Here is an 11,815-nt window from a genome sequence, read left to right as displayed (position 1 = left end):
TATTTATAAGTTATATAATTATATGAATTCTCAGAAAAATACACACAAAATATTAAAAACATTATAAATAATTATTTTCAATCACTTTTCTAAGAAATTTCTATTTAAATTAAATGGGTTGTAAAGTATAAGCTGTTCTTTAGAATTCAGTGAAAATAAACTGTTATTTATAGAATATATGTGTTATAATTTATTTTTGCCTGAAGTCAAAAGTTACATAATTTATATACACTTTTGCGAATTTTTTAATACTCATTTATTCAAATTACAAGAATTGTTTTTTAAAGTAATTTTGAATTGCGTGCCAAGTGTAGCCAACCAGCGCGCGGCCCTAAGGCAAGCGCAGTAGCACAGGGTGCCAATATTAGCATCACTGATAGCGCTGTTGCGTTATTGCACGGCCGTTTCCTAATAGTTCTTGGTGCAAACAACTTTTGGATAAAATAAATGTGAATAAATGAACCAAACATGTTATGTCTTACTTGTTTTTAGTCATTTTCTTACGTGAAATAATCCTGTGTTTTAATAAAAATTAAGGCAAGGATGTTACGAAGTTACGAAGGAATACGATATGTTTCTGACAAACAGGTTGTTGTTTTCGACATTGGAAGTGCATACACAAAGTACGTGCTACTTATTTAACATAATTGATATTTATTAGTAGTCCAACAGATTCCACTAGGAGTAACTGCCATCCATAAGAATGACACGGGCTCCTAGTAAAATCGCGGTAAATCACTCCTATGGCCACGGCTCATGACCGTGAGATCAGTGGTATATATTATCACGGTGGCTGCTGGGCAAGGAATTTTAAAAGAGCGGGAAATTACAGTGAATTTATTTTTTGACTGGCATTTTTACAAATTTTTAGAAAAAAATCTGGAAGTTTGATTTCAACAGTTTTTCTGAGTAATCAGTTTAATCTACATCTTCAATTACGATAACATTCAGTATACTATACGTAATTTGAAAACCTTTTACTTAAAAATTTTTCATTTTAGATTTTAGTTTTTAAGCGTACATTTTTCATTAAAAAAATTTTCAAATACACTTTGAAAGAATTAAACAATAGAGAATTAGTAACCCCTGCTGTAAGTAAATGGATAGAGTTTCTATCCGTTTGAATGATTTTCTATCCTTAAGATTGAAATGGAAAAAACTGATGTATTCATGTTGATCCCAGGTCTATCCCTTCGATCACTTGCTATCTTTCTTCAAATCTACAATCACCTCTATTCTTATGAATCCCGATCTTCCTATCCATGTCTATCCACCACTTATGCACATATATCCTTTTTTCCACTTCCAATCCCTATTCTAGTGTTTCTTTCGAAATAAATCCTTCGCTTATCCACGCCTATCCTTTGATATCCGTTAGGCAGTCCAAAATATTGTCTCTTTTTCAACTCCTATCTTTTTATCTCATCGAATCTCTTTCAATCTTAAATAACATCTAAAATAGCCTTATATTCTTGAATCCCAGTCTTCCTATCTAAATAAATCCAAAGCTTATCCACCTCTATCCTTCTCTATCCGTTGTTCATTCTGAAATTTCATCTATCTTTTTAAATCCCTATCATCTTATCCATGTGAATCCATTTCTATCTTTTTTTAAATAAAAGATAGCTCCATCTTCTTGAACCCCAGTCTTTCTATCTAAATAAATCCTCCATTTATCCACCTTTATCTTTCTCTATTCGTTGGACAAACCAAAATTTCGTCTATCTTTTTGAATACCTATTTTCCTATTCAAGTGAATCCATTTCTTTCTTTTTTTTAGATATGACAACACTATCTTCTAACATCCTACTTGTTCTATCCAAACGAATCCTCCGTTTATCGACGTCTATTCTTAGTGAGGCGCGCGCTAATTGACATACATCTCGCACTTAGTACGAGCAGGTGTCCAGTAGTCTATAACTGGAGGGTCAGCAGACGTCTTTGCAGAGTTCGAACTTCGACTAGTAAGTCGTAAAGCTAGAGAATTCTTTTGTTAAGTATATAAACCCTTGGTGGTTTAATACTATTTTGCGGCAGTCTGAAATTCGAAATATATTGTTGTTTTCCAAACGGATAAAAATACTACATTTTTGAGTGCATTCAAATGGATAGAAATTAAAATGGTATGTCGTTGATAGTGGGTAGTCTGGGATAGATAAAGGTAGGCATTTGCGAACAAAAAAGATAGAAAATATAGGCTTATTGGACCACAAGGGATAGAGTTAGTGATAGAGAAAGATAGACGGTTGTGAACACCGTGGATAGAAAAAAATAGACAGTTGTGACTAACGGATAGGGCGTGGAAAGAAAGAGAGTATGTGGGAAAGTTTTTCCTGCTGAAAGTTAACAGATTCAAAAAGATAGAAACATGTGGATAGAAAAAGACATTCAATCCTTCCTAAATGCATACTTTGCATCCCACAAATTCTATCTTTTTCTTTCTACGCCCTATGTGTTGCGTCTACTTAGATCTATCTCTTTGTATCCCTAACAGTCACAACTGTATCTTTCTATCCATGGTGTTCACAACTGTCTATCTTTCTCTATCACTGATTCTATCCCTTGGAGTCACATGACTATCTTTTTCTATCCTAATTGTTCACAAATGCCTATCTTTATCCCAGACTACCCACTATCAGCGATATACCATTTTCATTTCTATCCATTTGAATCCACTAAAAAATGTATTCTTATGCGTTTCGAAAATAATAATTTATTTTGAATTTTAAACTCCCGCAAATTAGTATTAAACTAGCAATGTTTTATATACCTAACAACAAAATTCCCTGGCTTTACGACTTACTAGTCGAAGTTCGTACTCTGCTAAGGCATCTGCTGACCCTCCAGTTATATAGAGTGCAAATGATTTCACTTGTGTCTGACTTAAAGTCAGCCACCTATTGAGAACCTGTCGGTACTAAGTCAGGGATGTACGTCAACTAGCGCGCGCCTCGCTAAAGATAGACATGAATAAGCGAAGGATTCGTTTAGATAGATCCAATAGGATTTAAGCAGATAGGGCTATCTCATATTTAATAAAAATGGAAATAGATTCACTTGGATAGAAAGACTGAGATTCAAGAAGATAGGGCTATCTTATATTTTGAAAAAAGATAGAAATGGATTCACTTGGATAGGAAAACAGGGATTAAAAACATAGCGGAGATTTGTTATTGTCCAATTGATAGAAAAGTATAGAGATATATAGGTGGAGGATTCATTTAGATACAAGGACTGGGCTTCACGATGATAGAGCTATCTTATATTTCAGAGAAGATCGAAATGGATTCACTTGGATAGGAAAATAAGAATTAAAAAAGTTAAACGAAATCTTAGATTGCCTAACGGATAGAAAAGTATAAGAGATAGATAAGCTGTGGATTTATTTAAATAGAACGATTGGGATTCAAGAAGATAAGGCTATCTTAGATTTTGGAAAAAGATTCATTAAGATAAGAAGCTAGGGATTAATAAGGAAAGACAAGATTTTGGATTCTCCTTGGTTTTGATGTTTTTTGTCAGCTGGTGCTGAAAATTCGATAAAGAATATGGTTCGCTTCTCTAAGTCAAGGAGAACTATGTCAGGCCTCAAGTGTGCAACAGAAACAATTGTCGAGAATATAAAGTTCCAGTAAATGCGGCACTTCTCATTCTCGACAATTGACTCGATTTCCCTAGGAGCGTTTATTGGAAATATATTAAGGTTAATGCCGCAAGAGTGACAGAGATGGTAATAAAGCAATCTTAATGCCGCATTGTGCCCGACTTCAATCCGGGTGATATAAGGAAAGCAAAAGTTAGCTCTAACGATATTGCCTGATCCTCCACATTTCTGTGGAAGATACCGTGCATCCTCTTATCGAGGAGCTGTTCATGGAAGTTTTTCTACTGTGCTTTTTTTACGCGGGCTTTCAGGAGTGAGTACTCAAGATGGATAAGATTTTATGCATTTTGCTCACCCCTGGTACTAAAGTTAAGTCCGAATGTTTCAGCAGCGTCCTCCGATTCTTTGTACAGAAACGCTCCTTTGCTCACTTTATCGTGCTTCCTGACTATTTTAAGAAGAGAGTCTCTTCCGTTTGCGACTCTATGTGCTGTGCCCAGAGTAATTCTGTCGGGAAGGCAATCAAGATTCAATATTTCGCGATCACCTTGGCGGCGTGAGATGTAGAGTTGTGGAACAGAAGACTTAAGATGCATGCTTTTGTTCTTGTGCGTAACCTTTCGTGTCCGAATATCAAGGGATCTGAGCTCGTTCTTCGTCCATGGAACCACTCTAAATGAATAGACTACTACCGGGGCGGGAAGTATGTTCGCTGTAGATACTTTCTTCCTCGCCGACAGTTCGGATTAACCAATCTTCCGGATGGGACGTTTGTATCCGCTTCGGAGAGTATCATTTATAGATTTCACACCCTGAATGCAGCTGTGGGGCACGCCTAGGTATGTATAAGTCTCTTCAGCGTAACGGTGTCATATAGCATAGATCTTAAGATCATTCATGCAAAATACATGAGTGACCTTGTACTTTCGATTTGTAAGTTTACCGCAGAAATACCCTTGGGAATGGTGAAGTGCTAGAGATAGTGGCAATAATGTGAGGTAAAAAAGGAGTCGACTCATGGTGTCACTCTAAAAGAAACCGTGGGAGGTCTAATCGAAAGCTTTCCGGTAATCAATTCAGGCCATCGATAGGTCACGCTGGTAGGATGCTGCATTTTTGTAGACATATCTATCAATTTGCAGATTCTCCCAACATCCTGCTACGCCTTTTTTTGAGCCGCGTTATTCACACATTTCTTGCCACACTGTTTGGATTGCCCGAACAATCCTATCATTTAAAATAGCTGTAAATATCTTATACAGTGTGTTCAGGTAAGTGATTGGCCTGTAATTCTTCGGGTCAGCTAAGTTGTCTATTTTCGGCAGGAGTATTGTGCGCCCTTCCACCAACCACTCCGGAATTGGCTCTTCTGACTTTAAATATGAGGTGTAAATACGGACCAAATGCTGATGGGTTGAAGGAAACTTCTTCCACCAGCAGGTCTTGATGCCATCTGGTCCCGGAGCGGAATAGTTCTTCATCCCTCTTAGTACTTTTTTCACCTCCTCGGTAGTTATGGGCGGACATTCTTCATCAGGTGTTATGAGGGCATCACACAGCTCCTTGAAACTGTTTATATTCTCTGAGCCTTCGTCCAGTCTATGCTACGCTTCGTAGACTTCCCTCAAAAATACTTCGACTTCTTCTGGTTTGGGCGGGTAGTCGACAGTAACTGGAGGGTCTTGGAAGAGTCGAGATGGGTCAGAGAGAAACTGTTGATTTTCTCTGACCCACCTCTCTCTCCGCTCTAGACTTCTCTTAGCGTCACATAGCATCCGTATTCTCTCAACAATATGCTTCCTGATGGCCAGATATGATGTAGTCAATCACACACTGAATGTGGGACGCGTACTGTCTTGCCAGCCTATCTTTATAGCGAGTTGATGCATTCGTCTTTTGGTCTTGTGATCAACCATTGGTTTTGTTTTACGGTTCGCATCGGCCAAAGCTCTCGCTGCTTTATACACAATAATTGATAGTCCAGAGGTCGGATTTTTCGAAAAAATGTCCACGAGGCTCGTCATCCATTTTAGCCAGATCTTTAGGCTTGAGAGAAACCTGGGTGTTGATGTTTCTCCAGGTCATAAAGCATCGCTCTTCCTCTATCGGATGCCTGCCCGCCGTTGGCCTTAGTGTCGGCTCTTTCTCTGTTGCCGGCTTGTTCTGGCTGTGGTAGAGTAGGCGTTCCGTTTACATAGCCGCTTTTTTGGCGTAGTTTGGCATGATTTCGCAGACGCTGATGCGAAAAGTGGGATATCTCTCGGTGTTTCTAGCACCACAGAGCACGCAGTCGTGCCATGTAACCCCGTTCAGGGGCCACACTCGCATCGTAGCACTCTAGCAAGTCATTTAGTCTCTGCCCACCTAAAGGTTATAAGATTCCGCCGATCCATCGCATTAAATCCATCTTCATTGGGCTCCCCAGCTCTAGAGTGGTCGGCATTGTTGGCCGACCCATTGTCTGGAGTCTTGCGCGTTCTGTTGTTTTGAACCGCACTTACTACAACTATGTTTGGTGTTGTCGTTGTTTCCACGAAAAGCTAGAGAAAGGGGTTCGTCCATGCTTGTAGAGCCCCGCATGCAAGGATAAGGCTGCTTACTCTGAGAGGTCGCCTGGTATCCCAGAGTCACCGTTCTAGACACCTCACCCAGGTGCCATTCAGCTTTCGGCACGGTTTTCACACCTCCGCTTGGGGGTTAATTCCTTCGGGACCACCCCTGGACAATTGTCCGCGACTGCCTATTTATTTTTGTCACCACATTCAGCAGAAACCCTTGGTAGAAACCCTTGGTTTCTTTCAACCCATCAGCATTGGCCCGTATTTTCACTTCATATTTAAAGACAGAAGAGCCGATTCCGGAGTGGTTGGTGGAAGGGCGCACAATACTCCTGCCGAAAATAGGCAATTTAACTGACCCGAAGAATTACAGGCCAATCACTTGTCTGAACACACTATTTAAGATATTCACAGCTATCCTAAATGATAGGATTGTTCAGACAATTGAACCTGTGTGGCAAGAAATGTATGAACAACAAGGCTCAATGAAAGGCGTAGCGGGATGTCAGGAGAACCTGCTCATCGATAGATGTGTGCAAAGATGCAGCATTATACCAGCGTGACCTATGGATGGCCTGGATTGATTATCGGAAAGCTTTCGATTCGACTCCCCATAGACTTATCATCTGTCTTCTGGAAAGCTTAAAGGTTCATTCGCCAATCGTTAGGTGCATAGAGAGATTGATGCTGCTTTGAAAAAACAAATTTACTATCTTATCTGGAAAAAATCGTGTGTCAACTTACAAGTTCACCTTTCAGAAAGGTGTCTTTTAGGGCGACACCATGAGCCCACTCCTCTTTTGCCTTACATTATTGCCACTATCTCTAGCGCTTCGACATTCCGACGGGTACTTGTGCGGCAAACCTGCAGATCGAAAGTACCTGTACAGAATCTATTAGTTTTAGCAAGTTTATGTATCCGTTTGATAAGTTCTGGGTCTTATAATTATATGAGAGTTCATGTTTCAATTAATGCAAATGTTTCTCTATCCATGCTAATGAATTGTTTATTAGTGATACAATGTCAGAAACTTCACAGGATTCTTTTAAAGTTGGGAAAACGTCTACAACACTTTTCCGTCAGTCTGTAAATTTTGTTCACAATTGATTTAGTAGTTATTCAGAAAAATTCATGTTTCAGCGAGGTTTTCAGAATTCTTATCATAATATGCTCAAGCAGAACAATTTTTTGTTACTGTAAACATTTCGTCCGTGAAATTTTGAAACCTAAATTTTCGACAAAAAATGTTTTGTTCCTACAACGTTATAGGATTCAAAGAAAACCCTAAATTTGTTATTGGAAAAATTTCGTTAACAAAATTTGGAACAAAAAATTTTCAAAATAAAATGTTTTTTTATTCCAACACGTTAGAGGATTCAATGAAAAAAACTATATAATCGTAAGATTATGAAGAATGTGTTTCTACTGTAATGATATAGTTGAAGATCAGCATAGCGTCGGGAAAAAGCCATTGCGAAAGCTGATTCTTTTTTTAATTGATGTTTTATTTATGCGGATAAAATACCATTTTCGAAAAGCCCATTAATTGTTTGATTAGTCGGGGAATGCCTGGAAATCAGGGAATATTGTTAGTCACTTTTTAAATATAAAGTCAATGTAGTCAATTATTTAAGTAAAATATAAATTGGAATTATCCATTGATTTGAATAATATAAGTGATTTAACTGAATTTTGAAGACTATAGGATATTTAAAATAATTAAAGTTAATTTCAAGAGCTTTAACAAATTGTAAGAGATATAAAAGGCTTAGAAGGGATTTTAAATATTGCAGAGATATCATAAATAATTTTAAATTTTAAAAATTTCAAGTAATTTTTAAAGATTTGAAATATTTTAAGGAATTTTCAAAGATCCTAAGGCATTTTCGGAAGATTAGAAAATTTCAAGGAATTTCTAGAGATTTTCATGGTATTAAGGGATATAAATAAATTTTCGTCGAATTGTAAAGAATTTAATTGAATTTCTGAAGATATGTATAGATCTTACAGATTAATACAGTGAAACTCTGCAGTAGCCCTCCCTTCTATAGCCCTTCCGAGAATTGACGACGCGCAGCATGTAGGTGTAACAGGTGTTGCGCGGGGTGCGCGGGATCTGCGGCTGTCACTCAGGCGAGTAGTCAGGCGTGAACAAACAAAAGCGGAGCAGTCTATAATGAGTTAGTTGCCACCCACTGTCAGCCCTGAAATCGGTCCTATAGAAGAGTTTCATTGTATTTTAAGCGTTTTTAAATATTTTATAGAATTTCCCAGGAATTTTCAAGAGCTTTTAAAGGGTTAAGGACTTTTAAATATTTTAAGGAAGTTACAACAAAATAATAATAAAAATTTTATTTAATAATTTGAAGCGATGCCAAAGGTTTAAAAAGTTTTGAAGCTATTTTAAAATTTTTCAAGTAATTTTCAAGATTTTTAAAAATATTTAAAGTAATTCCAATGGATTTGGAATATTTAAGGGTATTTTAAAAAAATTCCATGGAATTTTCAAGAGCTTTGAAATATTTTAGCATATTTTAAAAGATTCCAAGGACTTTTAAATTAATTTCAGTAATTTTAATGGGATTTCAAAGGATTTGAAATATTTTAGGGTATTTTAAAACATTCCAAGAGCTATACAAAATTGCAAAGGATAATATCAAAAGAATTTAAGATATTTGAAATATTCGAGTTTTTTTTGTAGAGCTTTCACAAATTTAAAGGGATTTTAAAAGAATTGAAGGGATTTGAAATATTTAAAGGTTTTCAAAAATATTCGAAGGAATTTTTAAATTGATTTCAGTAAGTGAATTGGGATTCGAAGGCTTTGAAATTATTCAGGCTATTTTAAAAGATTCCAAGGCGTTTAAAATAAATTTCAAGGTATTTCACAGGGTGTGTACAGTTTTGCGAAAGTTAACAAACGTCCAAGGAATTTGCATTGGTTTAAATAATTTTAAGGGATTAAGCTCTCCAAAATGTTTCAATAAATTTTCCAGTATTGCAGGAAATATCCGATTTCATAAAATTTGACCGAATTATGAATTGACCCTGAATTCCTGTTACTTTATCCTAAATTTCTTTAATTGATCTGAATTCTTTTAAATTCACTCCATTCTATTCAATTCAATTTCTGCTTTTCATTAAATTCTTTCGAATGCCCTTAAATTTTTTTAAATTCATTTCAAATGTTCTGAATTTAGAAATTTAAAGAAATATTCTTTAGTAGTTTTCAGTTCACCATAATTAAATTCTTCTCATTTTTCTTAAACTTCTTTTGAAATTAATTTTATTGAAATCAATGGAATTTTAAACCTCTTTTGCAATTTTTTTTTGAATTAATTACAATTTAACTTAATTTTTTAAAAGTCTTATAAATGGAATGAAGGTGGCGACTTGACTGGAATTTACTTCTGACCGCAGTAAAATTTAAGTTTTTGTTATTTTAATCATTTTGGTCGATTTCGAAAAGTGATTTTTACTTTATCTATAGTCGCAGATTGTCCAGATTATCTCAGTTTACTCCATAATAAAAATCCATTTCTTTGGCACAAATATGAGCTAATTGATGAAAAACTTTCTTTTTATGAAAAGTAATTTTTTGCTGAAAATTTGACTATTTTGTTGAAAATTTATTTTTGTTTTGTTTGAAAATCATTTTATTTTAAACTAAAAATGTATCTATTATTCTCGTTAAATATTCCATAATTTTATATGAAAATTCGTCTCTTTGGTGGAACATTCATTTTTAGACTAAAAATTTAATTATTTAATTTTTGGGGAAAAATTCAACTATTTCAGTTAAATATTTACAAGTTTAGTTTAAGATCCATTAATTTTGTTTACTTTTTTGTTGAAGAAAAGTATTATTTTTAACTAAAAATGTAAATATTTATCTCTTTCGTCGAAAATGAATTTTTTAACTGCAAATGTAAGTATTCAATTTTTGGTTGAAAAGTTATCTTCTTTATTTGAAAATTAATCTATTTTGTTGAGAATTTGTCTTTTCGATGGAAATTATCTCCTTATATCAAAATTAATCTTTTTGCTTGAAGAAGTAACTATGCCAGTTGAAGATTAATTATTTTACTTCAAAATTCATCTTCTTCGTTGAAAATTCCTGTCTTCCAGTTAAATATTCACCATTTCAGTTTGAAATTACTCACTTTGTTTGAATATTTGTTGTTTGTTTTGCGGAAAATTAATTTTTTTAACTGAAAATATAACTATTCAATTTTTGTTTGGAAACTTATCTTCCTTAAAAATTATTAAGACAAAAATTATTTTTTTTCTGCAAGTTTAGCCATTTCATGTTTAATGGAAAATTTACATTTTTTAGTTAAAAATTTAGCTAGTAGTTGAAAATTCATGTATTTTATTAAAAAATCGTCTTTTTGGTAGAAAACTACTTATTTTGTTTGAAAATTCTTCTTAATTAATACTTCATCTTTTTGGTTGAAAATTTAAGTACATATTCCGGTTAAATATTCATCATTTTAATTAAAAACTCGTATGTTGGGTTGAATATTTAAGCATTTCCTTTAAATATTCATAATTTTTGTTGAAAATTCACCTTTTTAGTTGAACATAAAATGATTTCATTTTTTGTTGATATGGTCTACTGTTTTAAAAATGGACCATTCTTAGCTTAAAATTCAACTGTTTGGTTAAAAATCAAAAAGTCAATAATTTTATATAAAAAGTTAGGAATTAGAAGTGGTTTAAGTTGAATTTAATATATTAATTATCTACATTAATATTTAACCTAAATATGCACTGAACTACACTCATACGAGAGAGAGAGAATGATAGAACAGAAAAAATATTTTATGGATTTGCTAGGAGTAGAGAGAAAAGTTAAGAAGGGAGGAAAATATGGTTGAGATGGAGATGAGGAAATAGAAATAACAAAGGAAGAAATAGTCAAGGTGTTGAGAATAATGGAAGATTTAAAGCACCTGATATAGATGAGATTCCAACTGAAGTCTGTAAATAGGGGCGGGGGGGGGGGGGGGGGGGGGGGGTTGAAGGAATGGGTATGGATTCGTGGACTTGATGCCAGCGTCTGAATCTTTGGACAGAGTTGAGATGGAAAAATTTCTGAAATGAAAAAAAAGGGCTGGGGAGGAGCTAGAATGGGAGCGGAAAAGATAATGTTCGCTGGCATACGCGGACGATATAGTGTTGATGGCAGAGGATGAAGAACGGATGAAGGTCCTAATAACTGCATTGGAGAAATACTTAGATGAAAAAAGTTGAATATAAATGCAGTAAAGGCAAAGATAATAAGGTTTAGAAAAGGAGGGAGAAGGAAGAAAGAATGGAATGAAAGATGGAAGGGAGTCAAGTTAGAAGTAGTAAAGGAATTTAAATATTTGGTATATACCTTGCAAACGAATGGAGATCCTAGAGCTCATATAAGAGAAAGGATAAAAACAGCAGGAATAATGAAGCAGGTATGGGGAATGGGGAAAAGAAGGTTGAAGAAAGATTGGAAAAGGAGAATGTGGTTATTTGATATGCTAGTATGGCCGGTATTAGGTTATGGAACGAAGATATGGGGATGGAAGGAAAGGAAAGAGATTGAGAGTTTACTAGAAATATATACAAGGTGGACGCTAGGGGTAGACTGGAGGACACCGGGATATATATATA

General features: G+C 35.0%; 1 protein-coding gene across 3 annotated transcripts in view; it reads left to right on the top strand.

Moving 5' to 3' along the window:
* The first annotated feature begins 394 nt into the window (after positions 1-394).
* LOC117166949 (actin-related protein 10) overlaps positions 395-11,815 on the top strand; it is a 137,497-nt gene continuing 126,076 nt past the window's right edge. For 2 of the 3 annotated variants that reach the window (XM_033351428.1, XM_033351427.1), the window contains exon 1: positions 396-623. In XM_033351428.1, coding sequence (XP_033207319.1) covers positions 572-623 — 52 coding nt within the window. In that variant the 5' untranslated portion in view covers positions 396-571. Of the gene's footprint in view, positions 624-11,815 lie in introns of all 3 variants that reach the window. The other variant, XM_033351429.1, reaches the window with a different exon arrangement.

The sequence above is a fragment of the Belonocnema kinseyi genome, chromosome 2 (assembly GCF_010883055.1).
Source record: "Belonocnema kinseyi isolate 2016_QV_RU_SX_M_011 chromosome 2, B_treatae_v1, whole genome shotgun sequence".
Classification (NCBI taxonomy): Eukaryota; Metazoa; Arthropoda; class Insecta; order Hymenoptera; family Cynipidae; genus Belonocnema; species Belonocnema kinseyi.
Note: the sequence above shows the minus strand (reverse complement) of the source record. Positions and strands in the feature narration are given on the sequence as shown.